At 41.5% G+C, this 17,187-nt stretch overlaps 1 protein-coding gene across 1 annotated transcript in view; it reads left to right on the forward strand.

Annotated features, from left to right (window-relative positions):
* epb41l4a (erythrocyte membrane protein band 4.1 like 4A) overlaps positions 1-17,187 on the forward strand; it is a 148,334-nt gene that overhangs the window by 106,465 nt on the left and 24,682 nt on the right. The window contains exons 10-13 of the mRNA XM_007897405.2: positions 5,733-5,824; positions 7,155-7,238; positions 8,601-8,722; positions 16,265-16,355. Of these exons, the coding sequence (XP_007895596.2) occupies positions 5,733-5,824; positions 7,155-7,238; positions 8,601-8,722; positions 16,265-16,355 (389 nt within the window). The remainder of the gene's footprint in view (positions 1-5,732; positions 5,825-7,154; positions 7,239-8,600; positions 8,723-16,264; positions 16,356-17,187) is intronic.

The following is a 17,187-nucleotide window of genomic DNA, read 5'->3' on the forward strand; positions in this document are numbered from 1 at the left end:
GAAAGGCCTAAGTATTTCCTTTTTAACAAAAAACTATTGTAGGCTTGCTTGCATTGTAAAATCATAATTTTTTTGTCTCATTAGACAAATAGAAATATACAACAACAACTTGGATTTATATAGCTCCCTCCACGCCGGACAGCATCTCAGAGCGCTTCACAGTAACGGATCCCGGGGCCGAGCGGGGGGAGGGGAGGAAGGTGACCAAAGGCGCAAGACAAATAGAAATATAACCTTGACAGTAGCAAAACGTGGCAAATTTAACAAAACTATCCAGACTTTATGCGACACTGCCATGTTGTGTTAATTGTTACAGTAAATATATAATTGAGATTGAGGCATGGTGTAGTGATGGAAGTAATAGTAAGTGAACTAGGGGACCCCAGAGCGTGCTTTGGGCTACTCCTGGAATTTAACCATGCGGTTTTAACTTCCCTCCAAGAAAGGAGTACACATTCCATTCCAGACACAGGGAAATTTCCACGTGTAGGTGGCAATACATATGTGGAACTCTGTCTGGTTTGGATCCTTTGCACTTAAACATGGTGATGGGTTTCCGCATGTGCTAGACGCCCAGTTGACCAAAAAAATAACATTTGAAAATAGCAATACAATGAGCTATGGAAGTGGTGAGGTAGGACGGGGTTGGGGGTGAGCTTGATTCCCTGTATTGTTGAGTTCCCTAGATCATTCAGCTGCTATGGTGATTTATCAATTGAGTACTTTGTAAAAAAGGAGTCCTGTAGCTCAGTGATTATTGCACTTGCCTTCCAGGTGAGAGACCTGGGTTCGATTCCCGGCAGGGCAAAACCTTGGACAAGTTTCCTTACTGCACTGGCCTGATAATAATCCCTTTAAAAACAGAGGCATTAGGGGATATGGGGATCGGGCAGGTAATTAGAGTTAGGTCTGAAGATCAGCCATGATCTTATCGAATGGCAGGGCAGGCTCGAGGGGCCGAATGGCCTACTCCTGCTCCTAATTCTTATGTTCTTATGTTCTAAGAAAAAAAACACAATAATAATTTGGTCACTCAATCCACGACTGTTTGTGGGACACTGCTGTGCGCAATTGGCTGTATGTTGTGGACATTTCGTCCACCAATATGCAGTCAATTCACTTTACAGTATATTCTGTGAAGCGCTTTCAAAGACGTGAAAAGCACAATATCAAATGCAAGAATTATAAGGATTGTAAATGAATATCAAGCTGCTCTCTTGCGCCTTATAGTGGTCAGAAAAAATTGTGGTTTAAAGAGGGGAGCAGACTCGCTTACCTTTGTGAGTGCACCTGGTCCTGGCTGCGAGAGTTGAGACATCGGGGAGAAAACAGAAATTTGATTACAATCCCTCTCCTCTATCTTCTGCTCTTTTTTAAACAGAAAGATAACTAAAATGTTATTTTACAGCTATTGAAAAAAATCTGAAGTCATCACTTCAAATATACCGTATTGTCATAAGTATAGATTGTGTTTCGGAAATGTTAATTACATTTTTGACGTAATATGTTAATGATTTGGTGGACTGTTATCAATATAGTTTCATGTTGCTTAGGTGTCAACCTGGTTCAGTTGGTAACTCCCTCGCCTTTGAGTCAGAGGTACGAGTTCAAAACCCACATCAGGACTTTGAGTTCATAATCTAGGCTGACATTTTGATGCTAGGCTGAGGAGCTCTGCAATGTCAGGGGCGATGTCATTAGCACATTAAACCGAGGTCCCATCCACTTAGTTCAGTTGGACGTTAAAGATTCCATGGCACTATTCGAAAAAAGAAGGTAATTTCTTCCTGTTTCCTGGCCAATTTCCCAGNAAAAAATTGGTTAATCACCTCATGGCATTTTACAGGACATTGCTGTGTGCAAATTAACTGTTGTGCTCATCACCACAGTCACTAAACTTCACAGTAATCAACAACAAATTGCATTTATATAGTGCCTTTCATGTCAGGTAAAATCCTGTGGAGCATTTCAACAATGTGATAAGACGTTCTATCACATTTAAAAAATCTTTATTTATATGATTAGCTCTGCATTCTCAACTCAATAACTACTTTAACATCAGATCACAATGGTGTCCAACAGTGGATCGACATAATATCAATAATTATTGTTTAATTGCTATAATAAGTAAAACATTTTATCTACTCTGCACTCTTTCATATCCAGTTCTCTTCATATCCAGTATTGGGCAACAATTGCTTGTTAATTGGTGCTGAATTTTAGTAGTATTTCCAACCCCTTGACCCAAAAGTTATTCATATTATGAATTTGAATCTCAAGAAGAAGTGATAGTTTAAAGCTTTTCGTGAAAAGTAAGAGTGGAACCGAAGGTTGATATAAAACTTATAGTGTCACGTATTTTAATTTACTGATTGGGTCAACAGTGCTCAGTTTAATGAGTCACTCACCTGTGGCTGTTTGCAGGATGTTGCTGATTTCAATAGCAGTCACAAAAACAGTGACAATACAGTACTTGGCAGTAATTGCTTTTTGAAGCAGTTTGAGATGTTTCAATATGGCAAGGCAAAGCAAATGTAAACTCTTCCTTTCTTTCCCACCCATGTACTCTGAGAGGATTGTGAGCAAGTCAAGGTTTTACTTCAGAGGGAAATAAGGGACAATTTGAACATTCTTTCAGTTATATCTGCCAAAATGCATTGTCAGAAATCCACAACAGGTTACTTTTTAATGGGAAAATGAAGTGTGATAAGGAGAGAACTGAAGGGAGGGGAGAAAAGTATTTGCTGGAAAGGTAAATCTCCTTTGATTCACTAACCGCAAGCCTCCCATTACTTGTGATTGCCAGTACACTACAAAGGTATATTTTGTTCTATTATTAACCCATCCTGTCATCTCTCACTCTATAGTAATTCGACCTTAATCTCTCCCCATCTCATCTCTTTCTTTTCGATAAGAGAAGGGGGCTTCTTCCGGTGTCTTGGCCAACAATCCCTCAGATAAACATGGTCATTCACTTCACGAATCTTTGTGGGACAATGTTGTGCACAAATTAGCTGCCATGTTTGCCTATAAAATACTGAGACACTACAATTTACAGAAGCACTTTGACAAGATGAGGTGCTACATCAGATGCACAAATTATAATTCCTTGAACTCAACCTGCCCATCCCATTGTAGGCAGGTGTCTAGTGACACTGGGTAATTCCCTACTGGGGGGCAGTGAGTTGCTTTCGTATGCCTCTTGGCAATCAATCAAACACAGCTTTGGCTTTGATTTGGGAGCAGGCTGCAGACACTATCCTCCAGACATAAGCACACGTTGTATTGTCTGGGAGGATTAAAGGTATATTTTCCTAGATCAAATAGAAGGAGAACTATACTGCTTAGCAGTATAAGACACTTTAGTTTAAATACTTAACCAAAAATAAACCTGCCAACTCGCAGGAAACAGCACCCAAAATAAAGGCAAGATGCTGGACTTAAATTTGCTGTTTTCTACCAGAAACTTCACAAGCTCACAAGCCTGGTTCTGATTAAAAACGCCATTTGGCTCATCTGATCTTATCCTTCACCTCAAGACTAATGTCAAACATCACGGCCCATGTCACATCACAATCTACGTCAAGCATCATGATCTGCGTCACATCACGACCTCCGTCACATCTCTGTGTCCCATCCCGACCATTATCACCTCACAGCCTGTATCATGTCAACCTGCAGGAATTTTGATCTGAACTAAGATTACATCAAAGGGGAATTTGCATGGATTGCTGATGTATGCAGTAGAACCTGATTATAAGTTGTTTGCTGCTTTGCTTGTACGTTTGCATTATGTACCTACTGTCGGCTTGGCCCTGTGGACTGCTGGCTTCCCACTCGCTAAGCATGCCATTTTTTAGTGCTTGGAAAAGCCGCCAATCATGTGATCAGTGATGTTGTGGGAGCTGACCAGCGATCGTGTCCTGTTATAGCAAGTTATAGCACTGGGTGGGAATTTATGGAGCCCAACTACTGGATTATAACAGCATTCCACTGTATATTTGCTTTCCTTATTGGGGAATCCCATTATAAACCACTGCATATTAGAGGGTTTTTGGGGGGACGGAGAGGCCAATGTTGCATTTGGTGAAAGGAGTTTGCAGAAAAAAAGACTTTGTTCAAGTTCATTACCCAGGTCTTTTGATGGCCTTCAACGTAGTATTGTTTCCAAAAAAAGCTTCCTTCCATTCCAGATATTGCTTCAGTAAAACAAGCAATTACATTTCAGTGAAGCAAGGTCTGCCTTTCCTTTGGTCACATTTCCTACTTTTGCCCAAACAAAGACATTTCCATAGGTCAGTTGACTCTCACGGGTTATCCTGGTCTATTTAATTGTTACAAAGCCACTATGAGAAGAATTTCCAAAGATGAACCCCATAGGAGGAAAACTGAACCTCTCTGATTACACAGCCAACATTAGATGGTGTTGAACAAACAAAGATCAGCTATTTGTTTTAGTTAAGGTGTTTCCTTTTTTATGCGTCAGGAAACAAGAGGAGCCACCAGAAAAATCACAGCTCAATTGTTTCATGGCAGATCCATCATTTTTATGAATGTGTGGCCAAACCTTTAATCCGAATCAGTTTGCAAGTGCTCGTCGAGACAATCTGAATTGTGTCAACGTTTCACTAACAAAATATACAGTCACTTCACTTTACGTCCTGTGAAGTGCTTTGAGATTTCTTGATGACCTAACAAGATGCTGTATCAAATGCAAGGATTATTATTATCATTATAATCAATCATTGCATCATTTATATGTAATGCCACCGGGATTCCATTGTAGTATAAAGGTTGAGGTCAGAGTACACACAGACTTTCCAAGCACTAAAATATGGCAAGTTCGGCAAGTGATGTTGACGATGATCTGGAAGTCAGACATTTTTGGAGAGGGGGAGTCAGACAGCTTTCTGCACGCACACCCTAGCCATGTTGATGACAGTTTGCAACAAGAATATCCCAGGGTTTCATTTTTTTTTAGATTAGACATGATTTATGTTTTTCCATTTCTTTCAAAACTGCCCCCATTTTTATAATTATAACCCTTTGGATTTAATATGAGCCTTATTATTACTATCGAAACATCTCAAAGCACTTTGAAGGATTTACTACAAAGTGTACAGTGACTGTGTATTTATGGGCGAACACGGCAGCCAATTTGAATGCAGCAATATCCCACAAACAGCCCTGAAGTGAATAACCAATTTTATCTGGAAGATTCATTGCCCAGGACACCAGAGAAAATTCCCTTCTCAGGAAAAAACTTCTCACAAGATAATCTCTTTACAGGAAATGGTGGGTGGGTAGGTGGGTGTGAGGATCGCTTTGCCGTCTATGGGGTATTTGTGTGCCGTCTAATGAAAGAAAGGATTTCTTGGTTGTTCCAAATGCCTTTTCTCACTCCATGCGTTAATTGGTTTGAGAAGCCATGTTCTGGAGGAGTATCAGTGTTCTAGTCCTTAGTGCATAGAACCTTGTAAGAAAACATGTGTACCGTAGAAGTCATGAATATCCATGTTAACTGTTTAGAAAATGTGAATATCTGAGATTAACAGCCAGTCAACTGATAATCCAATTGCTACTTTAATTATTTATTAATACAATTTGAATGTGCCTTATTTTCTGAAGATTGCCCCTCCCCATTTCTTCAGGAAATTGTACAGCGAAAATGAAACAGGTGAAATTGAATTCTGCCTTGATATTTATTTTTTCTTTTGCCTTTGAATTTGTAGTGTACTGAAACATCCTACTTCTTTGAGCTGCCCAACAAAGCAGCCTGCAAACATTTATGGAGGTGCTGTGTGGAATACCACACATTTTTCAGGTACGTGCCACAATATTGTGTTACTCTCAGGATTAAAGAACACTAAAGGGGACCTTGTTTCCTGTGGGAATCCTTGAACACCAGATGACAATAGGTAGGTGCTCATTTATACCAAATTGTAGGCTTCAAAAATGGTATAAAAATGGGCAACACAACACAGCCCTGAATTTGAATTGCTGGAAGCGTCTGCATTTGCATAGTGTAAAACTCTCTGATTGTAACATTTTATATACAACATAAAAAAGAAATATAGTCCTGTGGCAGCTGAGCTCCACCCAGAGACCACGTTTTCAGATCCAACCTTCATCATTTTTATTTCAGCAAAGTCATTTACCAATGTAATGAGCGAGGTTATGGGAAGTGTAACATCAATTTATTTGCCTTTCTCACTCTGATTAAATCACTGCTGAATGGACTCCTTGGAGATTACCATTTTTGCAGAGGCTTTAGGGTTGTTTTGCTGCACTGTCTTTTTTCAATAAAAAGAACAGGCTCCTTCAGGACATCACATTAAGTAACATGCTGCCGGGATACAATTTTATAATTGCAATACTGATGCTAATTGTATTCCTGTGCATCATATTCCAGTGTCTGTCTTCTATTCATCATTGTGACACAGTTGCACATCCCATCATTTCATGCATAATAATCAATTTTAATATAGTTTTAACATTCACAAACCTTGGAGCCTGCACTATCTGCTTGAAACACTGCAGACAGGTGTGTCATACCCATTCTTAGCAATCCAGAGCTAAATTAAGCTACAATGCAATGCTAGTCTAGACTTGTGTCTCCTGAAGGATTTTCACAGGGATCTGTTCCTAACCTGGAAAATCAGGAGAGGTGGAATGATTCAGTGGAGGAATTCTAACTCTCTCATACTTGGTTAACTTTTATTTATCTACCACTTTGTTTTAAATCAGCAATTTTTTTAATATAAAGTTTTTTTTGTTGTAAATGATCAAACTGCAGTTGTGTCCACTGGTATAAGTATTGCCTGGAATGGTCATTCGTTTATTCTTCTCTTTCTTTCTCTCCTTTACCCCTCTTCTGAACACAATGACTCATGTTGGAGTGTGATTTCACCTGCAGAATTGCTCCCTGTGAACCTTGTCCAACTTGTCTTTTATCACGTGAAAGGATTGAGCATCACAATGAGTGTCTGTTTGACTATAGATGCATCCACAGCTGAAATTCATCCTTGTCCCCACTTGATCCTTAACTTAAACTGCATATGATGGAATACTGCTGCTCATAGTTTGGGAATACTGCAAAATGTTTCTTTGCTATGTTCTTTAAGTACTTCCCCTTTTTCATTATGTTCAATCAGGCTGCCCGAAGCTGATGAGTATTCCAATCCTATGTCACGGAAACTGAGCAAGCTGGGGTCTCTTGGTTACAAACATCGGTACAGGTAATCGAATCTCACTGAATAAATGCTTTGCTCAGGGTAAAAACATTATGTTGAGGGAAATTCCTCAGCTGAATTAATTGCCTGTCTTGGTACATTAAAAGGGAGAGACTGGCAGAGGCGTTAGTAAATGCACACTCTGAATCTTGCGGTGGTTTTGATTTATAATAATTGCCTACTGCTTGGGTTTTATTGCTCAAGCTTGCGAGACATTAAAAATAGCATATCACTGCTGCTGGAATAATTCTCTCTCATTTATAATGGATCAGTTCAATCCCTTTTAATGTATACTAAATCTAGTAATAATATTCTGTAGCTGCCTTTTAATCACGCACTGTCTAATAAACTTCCTGTTCTTCTGCCTCCGATAATCTTTGATTATTCAGGCTAAATTCAATAATGTATCTCTTAGAGCTGGATGGGTATTGAAAAGATCAATCCCTTAGGGCTGCAGCCGCTGACAAAACTCAAACACATGCCACTGTGGTTTTTGAAAGGACCTCGGAACATTTCCCTTCTGGACCTGGTAGACCTAGTTTTGCAGTGACAAATAAATGAGGAACAAAGTTCGATTTGATTTTAAAGCACATTTGTACATGGGCTGTTTTAGAAGTGGAAAAGCTAGGTATTTTTTGTAAATTATATTGTTTAATGTTGTAAAACAAGGGCTATAGAACTATAGAAATATACAGCACAGAAGAAGGTCAACCCATCGTGTCTGTGCTGGCTCTTTCAAAGAGTAATCTTTTCAGTCCTATTTACCTGCCATACACCTATAAATTATTTATTTTAGCTATGTACCCAGTTCCCTTTCTCTATTATCTTGTCTTGAAGATCTGGCAGGGCATTCCACATCCTAACATTTCTTGATGTAAAACAAATTCCACCTAATCTTCCCCCTTTCCTCCTTCGTTAACTTTCTTAAATTGATGCCCTCTGGGCACTGACTCACTGACCAATTTCTATCTACTCTATCAATTTTAATAATTTTAAAGGCCTGCATTACGTCTCCCCTCAACCTTCTCTGTAGTCTCTGATCATGGGTCAAACCCTCATCCCTGGTATAAACCTAGCAAATCCTTGGCATCTTTTTAATTGGCATGACCAAAACTGAATGCAGTGTTCTAACTGCGGTCTAACTAACTAAAAGCAATCATGTACTTTTCCAGCCCTCTCCCCCAAAATACATACATGGCCCTTTGCAAATCTATTCCATTCAAGACAGTGATATTGCCAGATTACCAGCGTGCCTCACTGTAGGAGCTGAGAAAGTGTGGGTGTGAAGATGCCGGGAAGAATTAGAACGTTATTTTTCTTTCACATTATGAAATGAATACTTCCATATCTCACATCATGTCTGAACAGTGGCAGGACTGCGTTTCAAGTGAACCGAGACCAGTCCGTCGAGCTTCCGCGGCCTGACCAGAATGTACAGAGAACACGTAGTAAGACATACCCCAAGCGGACACATCCGTCTCAGCAATCAGGTAAGATGCACAGTGTGGTGACCTGACCAACAATCCTCTAAATAAAATTGGTCATTCAGTTCAGCTTCGCTGCACTTTCACATTCACATCACTTCATGACAGTTTGTGGGACATTGCTGTGTGTAAATATAATCTTTACAGGAAATCCTGGAAAGAGCTTTGAGTCCTCTCGACAGAGTGATAATGCGCTACATTCATTGCAAGGATTATTTATTATTGTTGATTAGAGAAACAGTCCCATTTCATGTCTAGTTAACAGTAGCCCAGTTATTTTAAAAATATGTTTTGTTTAATTCTACTATTTAATCCAAGTGTGATTTAAGAAATATATTAGTGGTATCCCCAAAATGTGATCACAGAATCAGACTGCTTAAGACAAAATGGGACAAATGTGGTGCCTCTCCTGGTTGAAAAAGAATTGTTGGAATGTTTGAGGAGATATTTGAGGCATTTCCTTTTTCCAATCAAAAAGAATTATCAAAGGAGCAATTGTAAAATATCACAGATGTTATTGAGATAGTTACAGAATCAAGTCTGTAAAGTCTGTAAAGTGCAGTGCTGGATATAAAGTGATATGCAATGATGGTATATAAAGGAATGTGTGGCGGTGTGTAAAGGGATGTGTGGTAGTGTGTAAAGGGATGTGTGGCAGTGTGTAAAGGGTTGTGTGGCGGTGTGTAAAGGGTTGTGTGGTAGTGTATAAAGGGATGTGTGGCAGTGTGTAAAGGGTTGTGTGGCAGTGTGTAAAGGGATGTGTGGCGGTGTGTAAAGGGATGTGTGGCGGTCTGTAAAGGTTATGTGTGGCGGTGTGTAAAGGGATGTGTGGCGGTCTGTAAAGGTTATGTGTGGTAGGTGTGTAAAGGGATGTGGTAGATGTGTAAAGGGATGTGTGGTAGGTGCGTAAAGGGATGTGTGGTAAGTATGTAAAGGGATGTGTAAAGGGATGTGTTCAATTCAAGTTGAATTCAAGATCCTCATCCTCACCTACAAGGCCATTCACGGCCTTGCTCCCTCCTACCTCTCCGACCTACTATCCCTCTACCTACCTGCCCATACCCTCCGTTCCTCTGGCTCCGGTCTGCTCCACATCCCCCGCCCCAACCGCCCTACCATCGGTGGCCGGGCCTTCAGCCTCTCAGCCCCGAGGCTCTGGAACTCCATCCCCCAGTGCCTTCGCCGCCTCCTCCCTTTCCTCCTTCAAGGCCGGTCTCAAGACCTTTCTCTTTGACCGTGCCTTCAGCTCCCCTCTCGACTCTCTACCCCCTCCTCGCTCCCTCCCTTCCCTCCCCTCACCCTAACCATTTCCCCCCTGCTCGGGTCCCGATCCAACTGTCCAGCACCTTGGCACGTCCTCCCGACATGAAAGGCGCTCTATAAATGAAATCTTGTTGTTGTTGATGTTGTGTGGTAGGTGTGTAAAGGGATGTGTGGTAGTGATATGGAAGGGATGTGTGCTGTGAAAGGTATGTGAGAATGTTGGTGTGTGAGGTTGGTATGTATTGGTGTGTATACAGTTCCCAATTGATATGTGTATTTCAAGATGTGATATGTGTTTATCATTATGTTCTCACGTTAAAAACTTCCATTACCAGAATATCAATTTCTTTTTCAAGTTATTAAACCTTTTTGCTGGTGTGAGCATGCCTTCGGGGGCGTTTTTCTTGTGCCTTTTCACTGGTAGAGGTAGAATCTGGCATCTGATTTGAGACTCTTCAATGCATTTGCAAAGCTTTTCTTATTGGTTTATAATTGCTGTGAGTAACTTATACTTCGGATAATACCAACCTGGCAAAATACCCCTACTTGTCACATCTCACGTGGAGTTGTGACTGAATAGAGATGTTTCAAAAACGTTGATTCTCTTGCTTGTGATTCTAAAATGGTTGCAATATATTGTACATTCAATTTTCAGCTGTTCTACAAATATAATGAACAGTAAAAGTTGCCTATCATACTATTTATTAACAGACAAGGTCCTAAATGCTGCTGAGCTCTTGTAGTCTAACCTTGAATAGCCTCTGCACCCCCTGGTGTTTTCTTTCAGTAAATTTAAATTGTAGGTCTCATTGAGTTTCCTCACTGGGATTCTCTCTCTCCCTTTGGTTTTAGTCACTTCAAAAAATACCTTTTAAAAATAGTAAGAATATTGCAAATCTCAAGAAGAGTAGTAGTTTTGCAATGGATTTGTGCCACTCTCCACCTATGAATAAAGACAACCTGTTCTCTGCATCATTTTATATCTGGCCCGCTTCAGATACTTTAGCTCAAAGTAGTTGAAACTGGCATCCATCCCAGTGTGTCAATGTGCATTATATTGCTCTATGGTACAGATCATATACAGTCAATTAACCTTACAGTATATTTTGTGAAGCTCTTTGAGAAGTCTCAACGATGTGATAAGGCGCTATATTAAATGCAAGGATTATTATTAACTTTATTATTATCATCTTGGCCCACTGTCCTGGCCAACAATCACCCCCAAATAAAAATTAGACGTTCATTTTGTGGCTGTTTGTGGAACATTGCTACTGCATTCACCTACAAATTCACAGTCACTACACTTTACAGTCCTGTGAAGCCTTTGACGTGAAAGGCACTGTATACCAAATGCAAGGATTATTATTATCTTGCCTCCATCCTCAAGGTGCTGCATTGCTGTGACATGCCAAAGTAGCACCAGCTCATTGTTCTTTTAAATGTTGTGGATTCATAAATGTAAACCAGCCACAGTTCTCTTTAGCGTGGTCTTAAAGGGAAGAGTGGTCTCGAACAGTTACATTGTGCAGTTACAGTTCAAAATTAGGTATTAATTGGCTCTCTAATAGGAAAGAGAGGTTAGAAATCAGTGGTTTGAATTGAGCAGGTTTAACTGGTGGAGTCTCAAGGGATTCATTCTGGCATCTCTGCTGTTACAAGTTAATGACTTCAACAAAGCATTTCTAAGAATAGCATCCAGCAGGTGTGGGACGAGGCTTGTTTTCAAAGAGATCTGAAGATGCTCAGTGGTTTGGCAGTTGTACCTTATACTGAGAAAATCCATCTTAACCATGTTGATTCCAAAATAACAAATACACATACAGTATATTTAAAGGGGGCTTTGTTAAAGAAAATGTTTGATTAAACGCTAAAATTGTTGTATTGTGCGACAGTAATTGTTATATTTTAGAGTGGACCCGAAGTGAAGTCTTGGAGAGATTGTTTGAAGCAATGGTGAATATTACACTTTGCTTTGGTTACTTTGCTTTGCAGAAAGAGATGGTTTGGAAATGCTTCCAAGAAGGGTAACACTGATGTTAAATCTGCAGAGCTGCTCATTGGGCTAAATCTGTTTTTGTTGCCTGGGGAAAAAGAAAACTAAGGAGAGAAAGAAGCTTTTAAGATGATGGAGGAAATCAGTTAGTAAGGTGCATTTGGACCACTTTATTATGTGGAATCAAGAGAAGAAAACAAGGGGACATAATTATAAGCCTCAAACTGATATACGTATCAGAATTAGTTTCACTGTTGAAGAGAGTGTCAAGCGGAGTGATGATAAATGCCTATTATGAAGCATTGAGCAATTTCTCATGTAGTATTGAGCTGATAACATGTAACATCAGACACTTACTCATTACATTGGTGGGCTCCTGATTAGCTGTATCACACTGGGCACAAATACAATACAATACAAAATTAAAATGGTACAGCACCTTTCATGTCAAGAGGACATCCCAAGGTGCTGGACAGTCAGAGATTTGGAGCCGAGCTAGGGGTCAGGATTGGGGAGGGTGGAGGGCAGGGAGCGTAGGAGGGTAGCCGATGGCTCGGTCGAAGAGGAGGGTTTTGAGACGCACCTTGAAGATGGCAAGGGAGGAGCGAGATGAAGAGAATGTGGGATAGAGTGCCCAAAGAGTGGGGGCAGAAAGGCTAAAGGGTCGGCCACCGATAGTAGGGTGGCCCGGGCTGGGGATGTGGAGCAGGCCAGAGTCTGCTAAGTGGAGGAAGCGGACAGGTTGACATGGGGTTAGCAGGTCACAGAGGTAGGAGGGAGCAAGGCCATGGAGGGCCTTGTAGGGATGGACGAGAATTTTGAATTCTATCCTCTGGCGGATGGGGAGCCAGTGGAGCCGGCTGAGGGTGGGTGCGATGGGGTCACAGAGCCTGGTGCGGGAGAGGACACGAGCTGCAGAGCTCTGGATGATCTGCAACTTGTGGAGGGAGGAGTTGAGAAGGCGACAAGCAGGGAGTTGGCAGAGTCGAGCATAGACTTGATGAATACGTGGTTGAGGGTTTCGACGGCCTGAGGGGTGAGGAAGCGGAGCTGAGCAATGTTGCGGAGGTTGGGGAAGGCAGAGGGGATCATAGCACAGATGGGGGGTAGAAAGGGTAATTGAAAGTCAAACAAGATGCCAAAGTTCTGGACTGGCTTTGTAAGGTGGAGTGTTCATCTCTGGATGGTGATACTGTCAGCGCCTGAGGTGTGGAGGCACTGACTGGAGCCAATCAGGAGAGCCTTGTTGACGTTGAACTGTAGAAAGTTAGCTCTCATCCAGGACTCGATGTCTGACAGACGTTCTGTCAGGACAGCAGTGGTCCTGGAGTCGTGGGTGGAGGCAGAGAGATATAGTTGGGTAAAGGAAATTATTCTGATGGTAGCTAGTTCAGAGTAGCTTTGACACTTGGGATCAGGGTTTTCAGCTACACTTGTTGTGTGGGCAAGAAATTAAATAATGTAGATTGAAAGAAAGAAGGCTCAAACTGTTCTCTGTCCCACCCTTACAACAAAACAAAGAGGATAATTTTTTTTGGGTCAGACAGTGGTCTGACAAGTTAACAAGAATCAAGGCTTAGGGACCCCAGAGTGTGCGTTGGGATACTGCTGGAGGTTAACCAGCTAAAACTGTGTAGCTTGCCATTGAGACCACTGTCTGGAAAGCTTCCCACTGCATCTTCAGCTAGGATCACTCAACCTACTAGGACTTTGAATTGCAGGAGGCTTAACAGGAGCAAAATGGGTAGAAGTTCAGTGTCAAGCAAACAGGGAGATGGAAACCTTCTTGAGTGAGTTCTATACATGGATCCAATGGACAGTGAATCGGATGATCCTAGCTGCATTCTGAGATTGCTATCATTTTCTTAACTTCTTGTCACAAAATAACCAAATGTTCCATAATTTGGAGTTGTTTGGGAAAGTGATAGGGTGGATATTCTGGAATTCTGAGGAGTACAAATGAGCTGAAGGGCCTTCCACATCTGAACCTCTTTGGTGATCCTGAATGTAATGCTTCTACTGGTTGACAGAATGCAGTTATGTCTGTCTCCTGAAACCTGGACATCACTTCCAAGGCAGGAGTCTGGTGTGGTAGTGCCATGTGTGGGTAATTTGACACACTTTGCGATCATTCCATTCTCTACTGTCCCCAAAGAACTGTTGTGCTGAACAGAGGGTTGTTATAGTCTGTAATAATTGGGTGGAATGCCTTATGTGCATAAATTCATGGCTGTTTTACTTAATCAGAATTAAGTAAAACTTCTGGGACCAATTTGCTCCATCAGCCATTCCAAGGTTTGTGCTAAGCATTAATGATGATATTTTTATTCAAATCTACAGTTACAGTTTTAATAATTACAGCTAGTGGGAGTTAAGACACTTTAATAACCAGGCCTTTATTGCAGGTATTGCTGGGTACTGCTCTACTAGCTTTTATGACTTAAACGTATATTTTCATTTTGATGTTTTATGACGAGTCCAAAGCATTTAAGTACAGTGATGCAGTCCTTATGCCATTTCTTTAGCCCTGTTTCAGCGCTTTGGGACGTGAAAGGCGCTCTATAAATGTAATTTTGTTGTTGTTGTGGATGGATGCTAAGATTGTACGGTTAGGAGCAGTGTAACAAGGAGGGTAAGCCTGAGGTTAGTGAGAGTATCTCAAGGAGACAGATACCCTTTCATCTATTTCATTGTAACCTTATAAATTACATTTTTTTAAAAATAAACCTGCTAATTTTTCTCCTTCAATTTTCCTGCTTCCTCCTTTTGAGATAAGTTCCTGAAATTCTTTACAAAAGTTATGTCTACATTCCTAAGCAATTTACAGGTAATATTAAAAGGGTTACGTTTTTATTCGAATCTTCTCCAGGGTGTACTTTCAGGGCAAAGTGAGCTTGCCTCCCTATTAAAGGCCAGCGGTGATGGACACGAGTCTGACAGCAGCTGCCACTGATTCCCTCTGGTCTGGGTCGATGGGTGTGGGTGGGTGTGTAGGCGTGTGGAGCTTGCTTGGTGGTAAATTTCACTTGCTTCTCATTTCCTTTTCCTGTTCATTTATTTAGTGTTGTAAATGTAAATGAGTACTCCGAGTACATTTCACCAATGTTATGAATATCTTAATGTTTTTTTTGGTTGGGAGGAAAGTAAATCAGACGGGAAAATGGACTCTCTCGAAGCAGGCTCTTTGGCTCTTTAGCTGAAAATGAGATTTGACCATCCAGCCTAGGACTGTGCACAAGTCAGTCACTGCTGGCAGATTATATGAGTTTTGGTTTATGATGCCCGATTCTCATTAATGGTGAATTGTTTGGATGTATTTGATGGTTACTGTAGGAGGAGGCACACTATCAGAAGAGGATGCCAAAGAGAGTCGAGGGGCAGGAATCCTGGTTAGCTTTCCCCTCCCTAACCCTTCATCCTCACCTACAAGGCAATTCACGGCCTTGCTCCCTCCTACCTCTCTGACCTACAATCCCCCTCTACCTGCCCGTACCCTCCGTTCCTCTGGCTCCGGTCTGCTCCACATCCCCCGCCCCAACCGCCCTACCATCGGTGGTCGAGCCTTCAGCCTCTCAGCCCCCAGGCTCTGGAACTCCATCCCCCAGTGCCTTTGCCGCCTCCTCCCTTTCCTCCTTTAAGGCCGGTCTCAAGACCTTTCTCTTCGACCGTGTCTTCAGCTCCCCTCTCAACTCTCTACCCCCTCCTCGCTCCCTCCCTTCCCTCCCCTCACCCTGACCATTTCCCCCTTGCTCGGGTCCTGACCCAACTGTACAGCGCCTTGGGACGTCCTCCCGACGTGAAAGGCGCTCAATAAATGGAATCTTGTTGTTGTTGTTGAAAGCCAGAGCAGATATAACCTTCTCAAGCAGCCTGACCTGAGATTGGCAAACTGAGCACAGCACAGCGAGCTCCAGGTCTATAAGCTGCAGTTCTATCCATTTTACCGTTGGGGTTGCCTCCTTAAACTTGCTCTTATTTAGAATCCGGTTTACAAATTAAGATGGAATTGAAGAATTTTCCAAAATTTATACAGTTTCGAATTTTAAGCCTAAATTTCCGGCAGATGGCAATGGGAATTTTGAGTTTTTTTTCACTCCCTGGTCCAGGGTCACTGAGGTCAAATGTAACGTTCCAAGTGCTGCCTCAGAGTTGGAGTCAAACCTGAGGCCTGGTTACTATGGTTTAGTTTGACTCTAAGCAGACATTTTACCAACTAAAACATTGGGGCATTATGTACGTTTCTCAATTAACAGATGTGTAATGTTGATCTATGGATCTGATTCTTACCACAGGTCCAAACAGTGTCGGCCACAGTAACATAAAAGCAGAGCAGGTGGAATGTGATGGTACCACCAAGATTATCGCTCCCTCACCAGTGAAAAGGTAAATATTTATTTTGATCAGTGAATCCACGAGTGTTTGTGGGACACTGCTGTGTGCAACTGGCTGCTGCATTTTGCCTACAAAATAGCCAATCCACTTAACAATATATATTCTGTGAAGCACTTTGCAACATCTCAACAATGTTTTAAGGCGCTGTATCAAATGCAAGGATTATGATTATTATTTTTGGTGGAAAAATCTCTCTTAAATTCCCAAGGTTGCTCATATTTTTTCCTGCAAGTTTCTTTTTTCCTCTCCTTTTGCAGTTTCATGTACGGTCCTCATATAAATAGGCACAGCAATGTTTAGCAACAAACAGGAAGTGAATAGGGGATTTTATCTGAAGGATTATTGATCAGGACACCCTTCTGATTCTGAGTCAAGAATGCTACTAACTGAGCCAGACTGGCACCTGCCTGTTTGCAGGAAGTACTGGTAATACCATTTCCTGCAGGTGCACAACTTGCTGAAAGTAACATCAGCAGCAACATCGTGAATCAGTAGATGGCCATTTTGTAACGCTTCACTTATAATATGTGCTCTGAGCTATTGGACCCAGAGGATCTTATTATAAGGTCCCCCTGTATAATGAATGATATGCTAAGTGTATCTTTGCAAGTGAGAACAATGAATGCAGCCTACAATTTTGGTGATTGTGTTATATATCACTAAGGATGCTCAGAGGGAGGTAGTGCTCTGCACTCTGATGAATGAGAGTCTGATGGCAGGCAGTTCGGCTACTTTTATTGCACACCAGTAATGTTGGCACTTTTAACTGAAGTATTTGCATCCAAATATTGATTGATGTCATGCAGGTGCACTTAGAAACACC

Source organism: Callorhinchus milii, unplaced genomic scaffold (genome assembly GCF_018977255.1).
Source record: "Callorhinchus milii isolate IMCB2004 unplaced genomic scaffold, IMCB_Cmil_1.0 Scaffold1, whole genome shotgun sequence".
Classification (NCBI taxonomy): Eukaryota; Metazoa; Chordata; class Chondrichthyes; order Chimaeriformes; family Callorhinchidae; genus Callorhinchus; species Callorhinchus milii.